This window comes from Oncorhynchus mykiss, chromosome 27 (assembly GCF_057628025.1).
Source record: "Oncorhynchus mykiss isolate SJ-2025 chromosome 27, ASM5762802v1, whole genome shotgun sequence".
Lineage (NCBI taxonomy): Eukaryota > Metazoa > Chordata > Actinopteri > Salmoniformes > Salmonidae > Oncorhynchus > Oncorhynchus mykiss.
The window spans coordinates 28,493,898-28,508,956 of record NC_143048.1 but is presented as its reverse complement, the minus strand read 5'-3'; the positions used below and the strand labels follow the sequence as shown (position 1 = coordinate 28,508,956).

General features: G+C 47.2%; 1 protein-coding gene across 2 annotated transcripts in view; it reads left to right on the top strand.

Annotated features, from left to right (window-relative positions):
• Positions 1-15,059, top strand: part of LOC110507885 (kinase suppressor of Ras 1) — an 84,301-nt gene that overhangs the window by 46,944 nt on the left and 22,298 nt on the right. The window contains exon 1 of one of the 2 annotated variants that reach the window (XM_090223805.1): positions 6,759-7,001. The exons of the other annotated variant lie outside the window; for it this stretch is intronic. Coding sequence (XP_090079931.1) covers positions 6,975-7,001 — 27 coding nt within the window. The 5' untranslated portion in view covers positions 6,759-6,974. Of the gene's footprint in view, positions 1-6,758; positions 7,002-15,059 lie in introns of those variants that run through there. 2 annotated transcript variants of the gene reach the window in all.

The window sequence follows — 15,059 nt, the reverse complement described above, 5'->3', positions numbered from 1 at the left end:
CCTATTGTAAGGCAGGTCCTCATCAGACATCACCGGCAACAATGTCGCCTATGGGCACAAACCCACTGTCGCTGGACCAGACAGGACTGGCAAAAAGTGCTCTTCACTGACGAGTCGCGGCTTGTCTCACCAAGGGTGATGGTCGGATTGAGGAATGAGCGTTACACCGAGGCCTGTACTCTAGAGCAGGATCGATTTGGAGGTATAGAGTCCTTCATGGTCTGGTGTCACAGCATCATCGGACTGAGCTTGTTGTCATTGCAGGCAATCTCAATGCTGTGCGTTACAGGGAAGACATCCTCCTCCCACATGTGGTACCATTCCTGCAGGCTCTTCCTGACATGACCCTCCAGCATGACAATGCCACCAGCCGTACTGCTAGTTCTGTGCGTGATTTCCTGCAAGACAGGAATTTCAGTGTTCTGCCATGGCCAGCGAAGAGCTCGGATCTCAATCCCATTGAGCACGTCTGGGACCTGTTAGATTGGAGGGTAAGGGCTAGGGCCATTCCCCCCCGAAATGTCAGAGAACTTGCAGGCGCCTTTGTGGAAGAGTGGGGTAACATCTCACAGCAATTACTGGCAAATCTGGTGCAGTCCATGAGGAGGAAATGCACTGCAGTACTTAATGCAGCTGGTGGCCACACCAGATACTGACTGTTACTTTTGATTTTGACCCCCCCCCCCCCCCCCTTTGTTCAGGAACACATTATTCCATTTCTGTTAGTTACATGTCTGTGGAACTTGTTCAGTTTATTTCTCAGTTGTTTAATCTTGTTATGTTCATACAAATATTTACACATTATAAGTTTGCTGAAAATGAACATAGTTGACAGTGAGAGGACAGTGAGAGGACAGACTGAAATAGTGACACAGAAAGAAAGAGTGGGTTCCGAGATAGAGATAGAAGGAAAGATATAGAAGTAAATAGATAAAAGGAAAGATAGAAGTAAAGACAAAGAAGTAAAGACAGAAGTAATGACAGAAGTAAAGACAGAAGTAAAGACAGAAGTAATGACAGAAGTAAAGACAGAAGTAATGACAGAAGTAAAGACAGAAGTAATGACAGAAGTAATGACAGAAGTAAAGACAGAAGTAAAGACAGAAGTAAAGACAGAAGTAAAGACAGAAGTAAAGACCTAGTGTCATGTATTGTCATGTTGTGTCTTTCTGTCCTTTCCTTTCACCCTGTCTCCCTCTGCTGGTCGTATTAAGTTACCTTTTCTCCCCCGCTTTCCCCCAGCTGTTCCTTGTCTCCTCCTGACTACCTCGTCACCCCGTTTCCCACCTGTTCCCTTTTTCCCTCTGATTAGTCCCCTATATCTCTCTCTGTTTTTGTTCCTGTCCTTGTCGGATTCTTGTTTGTTGTGTTTCATGCCTGAGCCAGACTATCGTCATGTTTGCTGTAACCTTGTCCTGTCCTGTCGGAATCTGCCGGTCTATCTGAGCCTACCTATGTTTGGTTATTAAAGAAGCTCTGTTTAAGTTAGTTCGCTTTTGGGTCCTCATTCACTCACCGCTAACAGAAGAATCCGACCAAGAATGGACCCAGCGACTTCGGATCCTCTCCACTCAGCCGTCGAGATCCAGGGAGCGATGCTAGGCAGACACGAGCAGGAATTGTCTGCTGCTCGACATGCCGTTGAGACCCTGGCCACCCAAGTCTCCAACCTCACAGAACAGGTTCACCATCTCCGCCTCGATCCACCGGCCACTTCCAGGGCTTTCGAATCTCCGGAGCCCAGAATCAATAACCCGCCGTGTTACTCTGGGGAGCCCACTGAATGCCGCTCGTTCCTCACCCAGTGTGATATTGTGTTTTCTCTCCAGCCCAACACTTACGCCAGGAGCACTGCTCGTGTCGCCTACGTCATATCTCTCCTTACTGGACGGGCTCGTGAGTGGGGCACGGCAATCTGGGAGGCAAGGGCTGAGTGTACTAACCAGTATCAGGACTTTAAGGAGGAGATGATACGGGTTTTTGATCGATCTGTTTTTGGGGAGGAGGCTTCCAGGGCCCTGGCTTCCCTATGTCAAGGCAATCGATCCATAACAGACTACTCTATTGAGTTTCGCACTCTTGCTGCCTCCAGTGGCTGGAACGAGCCGGCTTTGCTCGCTCGTCTTCTGGAGGGTCTCCGCGCAGAGGTAAAGGATGAGATTCTCTCCCGGGAGGTTCCTTCCAGCGTGGATTCCTTGATTGAACTCGCTATTCGCATTGAGCGACGGGTTGATCTTCGTCACCGAGCTCGTGGAAAGGAGCTCGCGTTCTCCGTTGCCCCCCTCTCCGCATCACTACCATCTTCCTCTGCCGGCTCGGGAGCTGAGCCTATGCATCTGGGAGGTATCCGCATCTCGACTAAGGAGAGGGAACGGAGAATCACCAACCGCCTCTGTCTCTATTGCGGTTCTGCTGGTCATTTTGTCACTTCATGTCCAGTAAAAGCCAGAGCTCATCAGTAAGCGGAGGGCTACTGGTGAGCGCTACTACTCCTGTCTCTCCTTCAAGATCCTGCACTACCTTGTCGGTCCATCTACGCTGGACCGGTTCGTCAGCTTCCTGCAGTGCCTTAATAGACTCTGGGGCGGAGGGCTGTTTTATGGACGAGACCTGGGCTCGGGAACATGACATTCCTCTCAGACAGTTAAGGGAGTCCACGGCCTTGTTCGCCCTGGATGGTAGTCCTCTCCCCAGGATTCAGCGTGAGACGCTACCTTTAACCCTCACTGTTTCTGGTAATCATAGCGAAACCATTTCTTTTTTGATTTTTCGTTCACCTTTTACACCTGTTGTTTTGGGCCATCCCTGGCTAGTTTGTCATAATCCTTCCATTAATTGGTCTAGTAATTCTATCCTCTCCTGGAACGTCTCTTGTCATGTGAAATGTTTAATGTCTGCTATCCCTCCTGTTTCCTCTGTCTCTTCTTCACAGGAGGAGCCTGGTGATTTGACAGGGGTGCCGGAGGAATATCACGATCTGCGCACGGTGTTCAGTCGGTCCAGGGCCACCTCTCTTCCTCCACACCGGTCGTATGATTGTAGTATTGATCTCCTTCCGGGAACCACTCCCCCCCGGGGTAGACTATACTCTCTGTCGGCTCCCGAACGTAAGGCTCTCGAGGATTATTTGTCTGTAGCTCTTGACGCCGGTACCATAGTCCCCTCCTCCTCTCCCGCCGGAGCGGGGTTTTTTTTTGTCAAGAAGAAGGACGGGTCTCTGCGCCCCTGCATAGATTATCGAGGGCTGAATGACATAACAGTTAAGAATCGTTATCCGCTTCCTCTTATGTCTTCAGCCTTCGAGATCCTGCAGGGAGCCAGGTTTTTCACTAAGTTGGACCTTCGTAACGCTTACCATCTCGTGCGCATCAGGGAGGGGGACGAGTGGAAGACGGCGTTTAACACTCCGTTAGGGCACTTTGAATACCGGGTTCTTCCTTTCGGCCTCGCTAACGCTCCAGCTGTCTTTCAGGCATTAGTCAATGATGTCCTGAGAGACATGCTGAACATCTTTGTTTTCGTTTACCTTGACGATATCCTGATTTTTTCACCGTCACTCCAGATTCATCTTCAGCACGTTCGACGTGTCCTCCAGCGCCTTTTAGAGAATTGTCTTTTTGTGAAGGCTGAGAAGTGCACTTTTCATGCCTCCTCCGTCACATTTCTCGGTTCTGTTATTTCCGCTGAAGGCATTAAGATGGATCCCGCTAAGGTCCAAGCTGTCATTGATTGGCCCGCCCCTAAGTCACGCGTCGAGCTGCAGCGCTTTCTCGGCTTCGCGAACTTCTATCGTCGTTTCATCCGTAATTTCGGTCAGGTGGCAGCTCCTCTCACAGCCCTTACTTCTGTCAAGACGTGCTTTAAGTGGTCCGTTTCCGCCCAGGGAGCTTTTGATCTCCTCCAGAATCGTTTTACATCCGCTCCTATCCTTGTTACACCTGACGTCTCTAGACAGTTCGTTGTCGAGGTTGACGCGTCAGAGGTGGGCGTGGGAGCCATTCTTTCTCAGCGCTCCCTCTCTGACGACAAGGTCCACCCATGCGCGTATTTTTCTCATCGCCTGTCCCCGTCGGAACGTAACTATGATGTGGGAAACCGCGAACTGCTCGCCATCCGGTTAGCCCTAGGCGAATGGCGACAGTGGTTGGAGGGGGCGACCGTTCCTTTTGTCGTTTGGACTGACCATAGGAACCTTGAGTACATCCGTTCTGCCAAACGACTTAATGCGCGTCAGGCGCGTTGGGCGCTGTTTTTCGCTCGTTTCGAGTTCGTGATTTCTTATCGTCCGGGCTCTAAGAACACCAAGCCTGATGCTTTATCTCGTCTCTTCAGTTCTTCAGTAGCCTCCACTGACCCCGAGGGGATTCTCCCTGAGGGGCGTGTTGTCGGGTTGACTGTCTGGGGAATTGAGAGGCAGGTAAAGCAAGCGCTCACTCACACTCCGTCGCCGCGCGCTTGTCCTAGGAACCTTCTTTTCGTTCCCGTTCCTACTCGTCTGGCCGTTCTTCAGTGGGCTCACTCTGCCAAGTTAGCCGGCCACCCTGGCGTTCGGGGTACGCTTGCTTCCATTCGCCAGCGTTTTTGGTGGCCCACCCGGGAGCATGACACGCGTCGTTTCGTGGCTGCTTGTTCGGTCTGCGCGCAGACTAAGTCCGGTAACTCCCCTCCTGCCGGCCGTCTCAGGCCGCTTCCCATTCCCTCTCGACCGTGGTCTCACATCGCCTTAGATTTTGTCACCGGACTGCCTTCGTCAGCGGGGAAGACTGTTATTCTTACGGTTGTCGATAGGTTCTCTAAGGCGGCTCATTTCATTCCCCTTGCTAAGCTTCCTTCTGCTAAAGAGACGGCACAAATCATCATCGAGAATGTTTTCAGAATTCATGGCCTTCCGTCAGACGTCGTTTCGGACAGAGGTCCGCAATTCACGTCTCAATTTTGGAGGGAGTTTTGCCGTTTGATTGGGGCTTCCGTCAGTCTCTCTTCCGGCTTTCACCCCCAGTCTAACGGTCAAGCAGAACGGGCCAATCAGACTATTGGTCGCATCTTACGCAGTCTTTCTTTTCGCAACCCTGCGTCTTGGTCAGAGCAGCTCCCCTGGGCAGAATACGCCCACAACTCGCTTCCTTCGTCTGCGACCGGGCTATCTCCTTTTCAGAGTAGCCTCGGGTACCAGCCTCCGCTGTTCTCATCTCAGTTCGCCGAGTCCAGCGTCCCCTCCGCTCAGGCTTTTGTCCAACGTTGCGAGCGCACCTGGAAGAGGGTCAGGTCTGCACTTTGCCGTTATAGGACGCAGACTGTGAGGGCTGCTAATAAGCGTAGAACTAAGAGTCCTAGATATTCTCGCGGTCAGAGAGTTTGGCTCTCCACTCAGAACCTTCCCCTTAAGACGGCTTCTCGCAAGTTGACCCCGCGGTTCATTGGTCCGTTCCGCATTTCTCGGGTCATTAATCCTGTCGCAGTTCGACTTCTTCTTCCGCGATACCTTCGTCGCGTCCACCCGGTCTTCCATGTCTCCTGTATTAAGCCCGTTCTTCGCGCCCCCGCTCGTCTTCCCCCCCCCCCCCCCATCCTTGTCGAGGGCGCACCCATCTACAGGGTCCGCAGGATTTTGGACATGCGTCCTCGGGGCCGTGGTCACCAGTACCTCGTTGATTGGGAGGGGTACGGTCCTGAGGAGAGGAGTTGGGTTCCCTCTCGGGACGTGCTGGACCGTGCGCTGATCGAGGATTTCCTCCGTTGCCGCCAGGTTTCCTCCTCGAGTGCGCCAGGAGGCGCTCGGTGAGTGGGGGGGTACTGTCATGTATTGTCATGTTGTGTCTTTCTGTCCTTTCCTTTCACCCTGTCTCCCTCTGCTGGTCGTATTAGGTTACCTTTTCTCCCCCGCTTTCCCCCAGCTGTTCCTTGTCTCCTCCTGACTACCTCGTCACCCCGTTTCCCACCTGTTCCCTTTTTCCCTCTGATTAGTCCCCTATATCTCTCTCTGTTTTTGTTCCTGTCCTTGTCGGATTCTTGTTTGTTGTGTTTCATGCCTGAGCCAGACTATCGTCATGTTTGCTGTAACCTTGTCCTGTCCTGTCGGAATCTGCCGGTCTATCTGAGCCTACCTATGTTTGGTTATTAAAGAAGCTCTGTTTAAGTTAGTTCGCTTTTGGGTCCTCATTCACTCACCGTAACACCTAGAAGTAGAGATATAGAAGAAAAGAGATTAAAGGAAATAAATTAAAGGAAAGACAGAAGTAAAGACAGAAGTAAAGACAGAAGTAAAGACAGAAGTAAAGACCTAGAAGTAGAGATATAGAAGAAAAGAGATTAAAGGAAATAAATTAAAGGAAAGACAGAAGTAAAGAGATAGAAGTAAAGACAGAAGTAATGACAGAAGTAAAGACAGAAGTAAAGACAGAAGTAAAGACCTAGAAGTAGAGATATAGAAGAAAAGAGATTAAAGGAAATAAATTAAAGTAAAGACAGAAGTAAAGAGATAGAAGTAAAGACAGAAGGAAAGAGATAAAAGTAGAGATAAAAGGAAAGAGATAGAAGGAAAGATATAGAAGTAAAGAGATAAAAGTAAACACAGAAGTGAAGACATAGAAGGAAAGAGATAGAAGACAGAAGGAAAGACATAGAAGGAAAGAGATAGAAGTAAAGACATATAGATTTAGTAGATAGGTTGTAGTGTTTTCATTGCCCCATGCCAGCTACAGTACACCCCCCCCCCCCCCCCCCACGCTATTTATACACACGGTCCTGCCTCCCCACATACCACACACACGCACACTCACACACATGGACGTAAGCACTCACACACGCATGGACATGAGTGCTCTCACACACACAGACACGTAACACTGGAGTAGGATCGCTGATACAGACTATGAGAAAGGAACTTACGTGGCTAAACTTGCAGGTCCTGGATTCAACAGGTGGATTTATAGGGAAAGGCAGACAGAGATAGTAGGACCAGTGAAGAGCAGCACATGTGGTGCTGTGTCCGGGACACTGAGGTAGGCTAATTGAACATAACATTATTCTCCGCTCACAGCAACAAAGCATGTGGATGTATGTTGTTATGCAAAGGATTGACAACATTGTTTTGTCCATGAATGTAAATGTGCAGTCTGGCAGAACAACACTGTTTTGTCCATGAATGTAAATGTGCAGTCTGGCAGAACAACACTGTTTTGACTGTTCCTGTAAGTCTGGCAACCTGTTTTAATTGAATAGGTTAGAATACAAGCCATTCTCTACTTTAGCATCTGTGTGGACCATACTACCACAGCTCCTAAAACGTGATTGTCAATTGTCTTTCCCTCCCTATGAAAGTGTCCTGGCAACAATGGCCATTCATTTAGCCAGGGCTCCTCTCCATTCGCTATATGACTCACAGTGCAGGAATGTATTCACCCATGCCTCATCACACTAAAAGTGGCACCAGTTGGCTAACAGTCCTGTTGGGTACATTTGGGATTGGATGTGCTAAAAGAGCTAGCCTGGTCCCATATCTATTTTGTTTTGGGTGATCTCGCACTCCGAGGCCCACGTGAGACGGTTCTTTAATCAGGTCAACACCAACAAGGCCGCAGGCCCTGACGGTATTCCAGGGCACGTTCTCAGAGCATGTGCAGAACAGCTGGCAGTCATTTCCAACCTCTTCTTGTCCCAGTTTGTAATCCCCACATGTTTTAAGATGACCACAATCATTCCTGTTCCTAAGAATGCTTCATGCAACAATGATTACTGCCATGTAGCACTCACTTCTGTAATAATGAAGTGCTTCGAAAGGCTGGTTATAGCACACATTAACTCCACCATCTCAGCCACCCTAGACTCAAATCAAATCAAATCAAATGTATTTATATAGCCCTTCGTACATCAGCTGATATCTCAAAGTGCTGTACAGAAACCCAGCCTAAAACCCCAAACAGCAAGCAATGCAGGTGTAGAAGCAAGGTGGCTAGGAAAAACTCCCTAGAAAGGCCAAAACCTAGGAAGAAACCTAGAGAGGAACCAGGCTATGAGGGGTGGCCAGTCCTCTTCTGGCTGTGCCGGGTGGAGATTATAACAGAACATGGCCAAGATGTTCAAATGTTCATAAATGACCAGCATGGTCCAATAATAATAAGGCAGAACAGTTGAAACTGGAGCAGCAGCACGGCCAGGTGGACTGGGGACAGCAAGGAGTCATCATGTCAGGTAGTCCTGAGGCATGGTCCTAGGGCTCAGGTCCTCCGAGAGAGAGAAAGAAAGAGAGAAAGAGAGAATTAGAGAGAGCACACTTAAATTCACACAGGACACCGAATAGGACAGGAGAAGTACTCCAGATATAACAAACTGACTCTAGCCCCCCGACACATAAACTAGTGCAGCATAAATACTGGAGGCTGAGACAGGAGGGGTCAGGAGACACTGTGGCACCATCCAAGGACAACCCCGGACAGGGCCAAACAGGAAGGATATAACCCCACCCACTTTGCCAAAGCACAGCCCCCACACCACTAGAGGGATATCTTCAACCACCAACTTACCATCCTGAGACAAGGCCGAGTATAGCCCACAAAGATCTCCGCCACGGAGACCCACTCCAATTTGCTTACTGCTCCAACAGATCCATTGCTCTCAACACTGCCCTTATCCACCTAGATAAGAGGACTACCTATGTGAGAATGCTGTTCATTGTCTACAGCTCAGTGTTCAACACCATTATCCCCTCCAAGCTTGTCACCAAGCTTAGGACTCTGTGTCTGAACACCTCCCTCTGCAACTGGATCCTGGACTTCCTGACGGGCCAACCCCAAGTGGTGAGTGTAGGCAACATCACCTTCACCACGCTGACCCTTAACACAGCGGCCAACGGGTGGGGGGTGGGGTGCTTAGTCCCCTGCTGTACTCCCTGTTCACCCACGACTTTGTGGCCACGCTCGACTCCAACACCATTATCAAGTTGGCTGATGACACGACTGTGGTAGGCCTAATCACCGGCGACGATGAGTCAGCCTACAGGGAGGAGGTCAGTGACCTGGCAGTGTGGTCAGCAAGACGAAGAAGCTGATGGGGCGCGACAGGGCCTCTTCGCCCTCAGGAGGTTTAAAAAGTTTTACAGTTGTACCATTTATGCATATTAACTGGCTGCATCACTGCTAGGTATGGCAATAGCACCACCCTCCATCGCATGGCGCTACAGAGGGTTGTGTGGACAGCCCAGCATATCACTGGGGCCGAGCTCCCTGCCATCCAGGACCTCTATATCAGGCGTTGTGAAAAGAAGGCCCTGAAAATCATGAAAGACCCCACACTCCCAAGCCATAGTCTATTTTCTCTGCTACCACACGGCAAGAGGTACCTGTGCATGAAGTCTGACAACAACAGGCTCTTGAACAGCTTCTATCCTGAAGCAATACAACTGATAAATAAATACACAGACTGAGTTGACCTTGTATATTTATTAAATTTTAGTCAATTAGCAGACATTCTTATTCAGAGCAACTTAGAGTAGTTAGTGCATACATTTTCTTTGTACTGGTCCCCCATGGGAATCAAACCCACAGCCCTGGCATTGCAAGCATTGCTCTACCAACTGAGCTATTCATTCAATATTTGCACTGTCTCAAAGCACTCTCATAGGGCCCTACACACACACACACACACACACACACAAACACTCACTCCATCATTTTCTCACTCACACATAATATGCACACACATTTAAACTGCACATACATTTATACTTTCATGCATGTTAACATTAGAAGCCTCCTCCCTAAGTTTATTTTATTCACTGCTTTGCAACACTCCACCAACCCTGATGTGCTAGCCGTGTCTGAATCCTGGCTTAGGAAGGCCACCAAAAATCTTGGAATTTCCATCCCTAAGTATAACATTTTCCGACAAGATAGAACTGCCAAAGGGGGCAGAGTTGCAATCTACTGCAGAGATTGCCTGCAGTTCTGCCATACTATCAAGGTCTATGCCCAAACAATTCTAGCTTCTAATTTTGAAAATCCACCTTTCCAGAAACAATTCTCTCACAGTTGCCACTTGTTATAGACCCCCTTCAACCCCCAGCTGTGCCCTGGATACCATATGTGAATTGATTGCCCCCCCCCATCTATCTTCAGAGTTTGTACTGTTAGGTGACTTAAACTGAGACATGCTTAACACCCGTCCTACAATCTAAACTAGATGCCCTCAATCTCACACAAATGATCAAGGAACCTAACAGGTACAACCCTAAATCCGTAACCATGGGCACCCTCTTAGATATCATCCTGACAAACTTGCCCTCTAAATACACCTCTGCTGTCTTCAACCAGGATCTCAGCGATCACCGCCTTATTGACTGCGTGCGTAATGGGTCCGCGGTCAAACGACCACCCCTCATCACTGTCAAACGCTCACTAAAACACTTCAGCGAGCAGGCCTTTCTAAATGACCTGGCCCAGGTATCCTGGAAGTGTATAGACCTCATCCCGTCAGTAGAGGATGCCTGCTTGTTCTTCAAGAGTACTTTCCTCACCATCTTAAATAAGCATGCCCCATTCAAAAAATGTAGAACTAAGAACAGATATAGCCCTTGGTTCACCCCAGACTTGACTGCACTTGACCAGCACAAAACATTCCTGTGGCGTTCTGCATTAGCATCGAATAGCCCCCACGATATGCAACTTTCAGGGAAATCAGTAACCAATATATTCAGTCAGTTAGGAAAGCTAAGGCTAGCTTTTTCGAACAGAGTTCAGTGTGTCAAATCGGAGGGCCTGTTGTCCGGACCTCTGGCAGTCTCTATGGGGGTGCCACAGGGTTCAATTCTCAGGCCTCGGACTCTTTTCTCTGAATATATCAATGATGTCGCTCTTGTTGCTGGAGATTCTCTGATCCCACCTCTACGCAGACGACACCATTCTGTATACATCTGGCCCTTCTTTAGACACTGTGTTAACAAACCTCCAAACGAGCTTCAATGCCATACAACACTCCTTCCATGGCCTCCAACTGCCTTTAAATGCTAGTAAAACTAAATGCATCCTCTTCAACCAATTGCTACCCGCACCCTCCCACCTGCCCGACTAGCATCACTACTCTGGACAGTTCTGACTTAGAATATGTGGACAAGTACAAATTCTTAGGTGTCTGGTTAGACTGTAAACTCTCCTTCCAGACTCACATTAAGCATCTCCAATCCAAAATTAAATCTAGAATTGGCTTCCTATTTCCCAACAAAGCCTCCTTCACTCATGCTGCCAAACATACCCTCGTAAAACTGACTATCCTGCCGATCATTGACTTCAGCAATGTAATTTACAAAATAGCCTCCAACACTCTACTCAGCAAACTGGATGTAGTCTATCACAGTGCCATTCGTTTTGTCAGCAAAGCCCCATATACTACCCACTACTGCGACCTGTATGCTCTCATTGACTGACTATGCTCGCTACATATTCGTCGCCAAACCCACTGGCTCCAGGTCATCTATAAGTATTTTCTTCCAGTTCTCTGCTGACAATGACTGGAACGAATTGCAAAAATCACTGAAGCTGGAATCTTATATCTCCCTCTCTAACTTTAAGCATCAGCTGTCAGAACAGCTTACTGATCACTGCACCTGTACACAGCCAATCTGTAAATAGCACACCCAACTACCTCATCCCCATATTGTTATTTATCTTCTTGCTCTTTTGCACCCCAGTATCTCTACTTGCACATCATCATCTGCACATCTATCACTCCAGTGTTTATGCTAAATTGTAATTATTTCACCTCTATGGCCTATTTATTGCCTTACTCTTCTACATTTGCACACACTGTACATATATTTTTCTATTGTGTTATTGACTTTACGTTTGTTTATGTGTAACTCTTTGTTGTTGTTTTTGTCGCACTGCTTTCCTTTATCTTGGCCAGGTCGCAGTTGTAAATGAGAACTTGTTCTCAACTGGCCTCCCTGGTTAAATAAAATAAAAAAATAAAAAATACTGACTCTACACACCTGCACACCCACTCACCCACTCACATACAAGCTGCTGCTACTCTGTTTATCTTATATCCTAATGCCAAGTCACCTTACCCTATAAGCATTTTGTTTCCCTGCACATGTAAATATAGGAACTTTTGGAACTTACTTTTTAAATATGTCTTGCATATAGCATGCTTACTTACTTACTTTATTGTGTATTTCATATAGCTTATTCTTATTTCTCATGTGTTTTGTTCTAGTGATACATTTTTGTTGATTATTGCATTGTTGGGTTTTGAGTTTTTAAGAAAAGCATTTCTCTATACTTGTGAATGTGACATTAAAATGTGAAACTTGTCTTGCCAAGTCCTGGTGGTGACAATGACCATAGGAGTTAGGAAGACACCACAAACAGATCTCAGGCTAGGCTATGAAAGATCTCAGATAATGAGCGCTCTTCTCCCAGCCCTCAGCCATTGTAAACCTTGGGAGATTTGAGAGAGAGGGAGGCTTTGTCCCCGGCTCAGCGCTGCCACTGTTTACACAGGAAGAAGTGAGGAATGGCCCTCAGGGCAGAGCCCAGATCAGGCGTGCCTCTTTGCCACATTTGCATGACTGGACAGTTTAGGAAAATGTATGAAGAGGCAGTGATAACCAGGGGGAAAAAGTTGTGTTTAGTTAGCATCAACTAATATCATATTTTTTCCATTTGTTCCTGATATTTAGTCATTTACAGCTACCTAAAACACTTGGGACTTGCTTGTGTAAAACTTCAACTAATGGGGGATGTCAGTATGTGTTAAGGATGATTTGGTGTCAGCATGGGACCAGACTGAATCAACACATGTATGAAGAACCAGGGGTTAGTTAGTGTAATCTCAGGTCAGAAGCAGTAACAGGGAACACATAGAAGTATGTCTCTCAAGGAAGAGAGGAAAGAGGTCGGTCAGAGCAGAAAAAGTACAAAGGACCTCAACAAAACTGCTGTTTCCTGAGCCCTTGTGGAAGATACAGTTGAAGTCGGAAGTTTACATACACTTAGGTTGGAGTCATTAAAACTGTTTTTAACCACTCCACAAACGTCTTGTTATCAACTATAGTTTTGGCAAGTAGGTTAGGACATCTACTTTGTGCATGACACAAGTCATTTCTCCAACAATTTTTGACAGACAGATTATTTCACTTATAATTCACTGTATCACAATTCCAGTGAGTCAGAAGTTTACATACACTAAGTTGACTGTGCCTTTAAACAGATTGGAAAATTACAGAAAATTATGTCATGGCTTTAGAAGCTTCTGATGGGCTAATTGACATCATTTGAGTCAATTGGAGGTGTACCTGTGGATGTATTTCAAGGCCTACCTTCAAACTCAGTGCCTCTTTGCTTGACATCATGGGAAAATCAAAAGAAATCAGCCAAGACCTCAGAAAAACCATTGTAGTCTGGTTCATCCTTGGGAGCAATTTCCAAATGCCTGAACGTACCACGTTCATCTGTACAAACAATAGCTCGCAAGTATAAACACCATGGGACCACGCAGCCGTCATACCGCTCAGGAAGGAGAGGAGTTCTGTCTCCTAGAGATGAATGTAATTTGGTGCGAAAAGTGCAAATCAATCCCAGAACAACAGCAAAGGACCTTGTGAAGATGCTGGAGGAAACAGGTACAAAAGTATCTATATCCACAGTAAAACGAGTCCTATATCGACATAACCTGAAAGGCTGCTCAGCAAGAAAGAAGCCACTGCTCCAAAACCACCATAAAAAAAGCCAGACTACGGCTTGCAAATGTACATGGGGAACAAAGATCGTACTTTTTGGAGAAATGTCCTCTGGTCTAACTGTTTGGCCATTGTTATGTTTGGAGGAAAAAGGGGGAGGCTTGCAAGCCGAAGAACACCTTCCCAACCGTGAAGCACGGGGGTGGCAGCATCATGTTGTGGGTGTGCTTTGCTGGAGGAGGGACTGGTGCACTTCACAAAATAGATGGCATTATGAGGAGGAAAATTATGTGGATATATTGAAGCATCATCTCAAGACATCAGTCAGGAAGTTAAAGCTTGGTCGCAAATGGCTCTTCCAAATGGACAATGACCCCAAGAATTCTTCCAAAGATGTGGCAAAATGGCTTAAGGACAACAAAGTCAAGGTATTGGAGTGGCCATCACAAAGCCTTGACCTCAATCCTATAGAAAATTTGTGGGCAGAACTGAAAAAGCGTGTGTGAGCAAGGAGGCCTACAAACCTGACTCAGTTACACCCGTTTCACCAATTTAAAGGCAATGCTTCCAATTACTAATTGAGTGTATGTAAATTTCTGACCCACTGGGAATGTGATGAAAGAAATAAAAGCTGAAATAAGTCATTCGCTCTACTATTATTCTGACACTTCACATTTTTTAAATAAAGTGGTGATCCTAACTGACCAAAGACAGATCATTTTTATTTGGATTAAATGTCAGGAATTGTGAAAAACTGAGTTTAAATGTATTTGGCTAAGGTGTATGTAAACTTCCGACTTCAACTGTATATCCCCTACCTACTCCCCCCCACCCCTCTCTCTTTCTCTTCCCGTCTCACTATCCCCAGTTCTCTGGTCTTAAGGCCAGCCTTAGTCTTATCTGGAGCGTCCAAGACGATGGCCTGTGGAGAAATGCTAGTGTTCATAGGAAGTGGAGGCAGTCTTCTGAGATTGGGTGGCAAAGCACTGATTAGTTATGGTTCTCTCCTTGTCTTCATGGTCCTGTCTGGAGGAAGGACTTCCTGAGCCATCCGATATTGAGAGAGATATATCAATCAACCCCATCAAGTAGTTTCTATGGCTCTTAGACTTGAGGTCACTGGCTGCATTCTGCACAGACAGCTTTTCTGTTGAGATTCTCTAATACTGTTTCTAGCAGTCTCCCATTCCACTACGGCTGCTTTGTGGGGTTACTAGGGCCACTGTGTTTGGCGGCTTGCTGTTGTGTTGGGCTACTCTGTAGGGCTTCCCTATTATGCCTAGCATGGAGATATTCTGTTAGGCCCAATGCCTGATGCACCGCTTTGGCATGCCAGAAGCAAACTGACAGGCTGGCTATCTGGCAGAGCCTGCTTGGAAAGAAAAGA